At 52.9% G+C, this 3,074-nt stretch overlaps 1 protein-coding gene across 1 annotated transcript in view; it reads right to left on the reverse strand.

Moving 5' to 3' along the window:
* Positions 1–502: 502 nt before the first annotated feature.
* The window catches only part of LOC143026746 (uncharacterized), a 3,075-nt gene continuing 503 nt past the window's right edge, over positions 503–3,074 (reverse strand). The window contains exons 1-2 of the mRNA XM_076187515.1: positions 1,455–3,074; positions 503–941 (exon numbers count right to left, since the gene is read on the reverse strand). The exon at positions 1,455–3,074 is cut by the window's right edge and continues 503 nt beyond it. Coding sequence (XP_076043630.1) covers positions 503–941; positions 1,455–3,074 — 2,059 coding nt within the window. The remainder of the gene's footprint in view (positions 942–1,454) is intronic.

Below are 3,074 nucleotides of genomic sequence, written 5' to 3' on the forward strand. Positions count from 1 at the left end.
ATCGAGTACGATAGAGTCAGCGACATCGAGCGCGGCAACTGCTGCTGCTGCCACAGCGGCCTCCATGTCATTTGAATCCTCTTCGTCCCCATCCTCTGGTGGTGCACAGAGCGTAGGATAGCGGGACAAAAAATCTGCTGCACAGTTCCGCTTCCCGGGCAGGTACTTGATCTGAAATCGGTAAGGAAGGGTTTTTTCCTTCAAGGAGAATAACCTTGGGTTCACTATGTCTTTCAGCGCCCTGTCCCCAAGAAGCTTGACTAGCGGGCGATGATCAGTGACGATCAGGAGGTTGGGGCATCCGAGCAGGAACAGGCGGGCCTTACGGAGACACCAAGCGACCGCCAACGCCTCCCCCTCTACCGGGGCGTAACCCGCCTCCGCAGGTGTGCGGTGGCGGCTGCCACAAAGTGCGAGGCGCCACCCACTCTTGCAGCAGAATGGACTCTCTCTCATCGGGCACTGACAATGCTGCTGCAGCACCACAAACCCGATGCCCACCTTACTCCAATCGGTAATCACCGCTGTGGGCTTGTTCATCGTAATAGGTTAGGCCCTCCTTAGCAAGGGTACAGATAACCTCCTTTGCCTGCTGGAATTTCTCTTGCAGATTTCCATCCCAGTACACCTTCCTGCCTTGAGGTTTCCGTAGCAGCTCACGAAACGGCTCCATAATTGGTGCAGTAGCGAGGAAAGGTGCCATTTGATTGATGAACCCATGCCAGGAGCGAACGTCCGTCAGTGATGGCTCCGCAGGCATACTGAAGTTCCTGATGGCAGCCAGTCTTTCGTCTGTCGGCTTGTAGGCGTCCCACCCGACATGAAACCCGACGAAGTCCACCTCTCTCCTTCTGAACTTGAACTTCTCGGGTTTGAGGGTCACTCCTTTCGTGGCGCAGGTTTCAAGGAAGTTATACGTATGCCAGAATGCGTCCTCAACGCTAGCGTCAAACAGTAGAGTGTCGTCAACACACTTCACTTTTGAAGTATGTAAGACAAATGAGTGGAAGGGTGATGAGTTAAACACAAAGAACAGTTGGAGTTTTATTCACTGACGTTTCGTCCCTACCAGGACATTCTCAAAGTACATACAGTTTTAGAAAATTAACAGCTTATATAATCCATCCTTGCCGTGTTCCCCTCCCTCTATACTCTTATCCGTCCTCTACTTTTTTTTTTTTTTTTTTTTAGCAGGAGCGGTAAGTACTCTGATTGTCAAGGAGGTAAAAAGGACAATTGAGAACGGAGGGAGAAGTGACATGGTCGGAGTCACATGAAAAAAAAAAAAAAAAAAATGGGTAGAGGACGGATGAGAGTATAGAGGGAGGGGAACACGGCAAGGATGGATTATATAAGCTGTTAATTTTCTAAAACTGTATGTACTTTGAGAATGTCCTGGTAAGGACGAAACGTCAGTGAATAAAACTCCAACTGTTCTTTTGTGTTTAACTCACCACCCTTCCACACACTTCACTTTTCTCTGAATCCCTGCAATGGCCTCGTCAAACCTTCGAGTGTAAGCGTCGGGGGCGGCACAGTGACCCATGGGGGTCCTGCAGTATCTGCAACGGCCCCAGGGTGTGATGAAGGTTGTGAGTTTCTTACTGGCTTCCTGAAGCTCGACCTGGTGAAAGCCCCAATGTGCGTCCGCGATGGTCTTGTATGTGTGGCGCGGGATGCCGGATACCATGTCAAATGGTGTAGGGGTGTGATGGGTCTCCCTTCTGCATGCAGCGTTGAGCTTTTGGTAATCAATGGTGCGCCTAGGTTGACCTGACTTCTTAGCCACAACTACCATTCTCGCGCACCACTCCGTGGCCTCCCCCACAGGCACTGGCTCTATAATTCCCATCCTGACGTCGTCGTCGAGTTGCCTCTTCACCTCTGCCTCCCAGTGTCTAGGTACCGAGGCCGGTGTGTGACATGCGTAGGGCTTGGCGTCTGGAAGCAGGTGGATGGTGTGCGGTTCACCCGCCATTGTTGGAAGGGGACTTCTGTCTGTGTTAAATGTAGATCCCGAAAAATGATAGAGGAGCCATTCCTCTAATCTGGACACGTTTTCTTCAAGGGGGGGAAATGGAGGGGAGGATGGGCGTGGGTGCATGGTGTCAGCTGACTGTGTGGCAGCGTCGCCAACGCCGCCAATAGCCGCTCCTGCGACGACAGTGTGATGAGGGAAGGTCTCATGCACCAGTCCCAACTCCCTGCACGCCTGTAGCGATATGTAGCACTGTGTGGCTGTCTTCACCACAAAAATCTCCTGCAGTGTCGACTTGTCACCATACTGCAGTCGCCAGGGAAAAGAGCCCAGAGGTTGCAGCTTGACGTTCGCCACATCTCGCAGTCCTCCCCGATGTGTCAGCGATGCTACCTTGACGCCCAATGAAGTCAGTAACTCCAACCCAGCCACACACACCTGAGCTCCCGTGTCAGGTACGGCCTGGATTTTTGCGGATTTGTTCTTCCCTTTCGCATGACTGACCGTCACCCAGATGCGTGGTTGACTTCGAGCTGCGCCTGCAGCTGCAATCACGATGCCAGACGCTTCCAGATCTTCAGCTGCCGCTGCTGCTGCTGGTTTCCCTTTACTCCTGCACATTTTCTGCACGTGCCCAACTCTACCGCAGCTGTGGCAGGCTAGTGTCTCCGCGTAACACAGCCCTCTGCCTTGCTTGTGTTTTAAACCACAGTTGCCACAGCATTTCAAAACTTGCTGCTGTTGGCGGGCTGCCTGCGGCATGCGAGTGGGTTGTTGGTGGCGGGCTCCAGCTACCTGAGGGTAGGAATCTGCTTGCGCGTCTGGCAGCGGCGTCACCCCAGCCACCGCGGCCAGATTTTCCCGCCCGAAACTCCCGCCCAATGTGTTATGGCGGGCGTCCTTTTGTGCCGCCTCGAAGGCAACACAGAACCTGCGTAACGAATCCACATCATTGAAGGATTCACACTGACGAAATACTTCCTCTTTCAACACCACACTATGTAACCCACACACTAGCTTACGGAGGAGCATGTACTCAGAAAGGCTACACTGACACTGGGGACACGAAAACTCGCAATCCGCCGCACACTGAGTG

This window comes from Oratosquilla oratoria, chromosome 7 (assembly GCF_046742065.1).
Source record: "Oratosquilla oratoria isolate Oo_2021 chromosome 7, ASM4674206v1, whole genome shotgun sequence".
NCBI lineage: Eukaryota > Metazoa > Arthropoda > Malacostraca > Stomatopoda > Squillidae > Oratosquilla > Oratosquilla oratoria.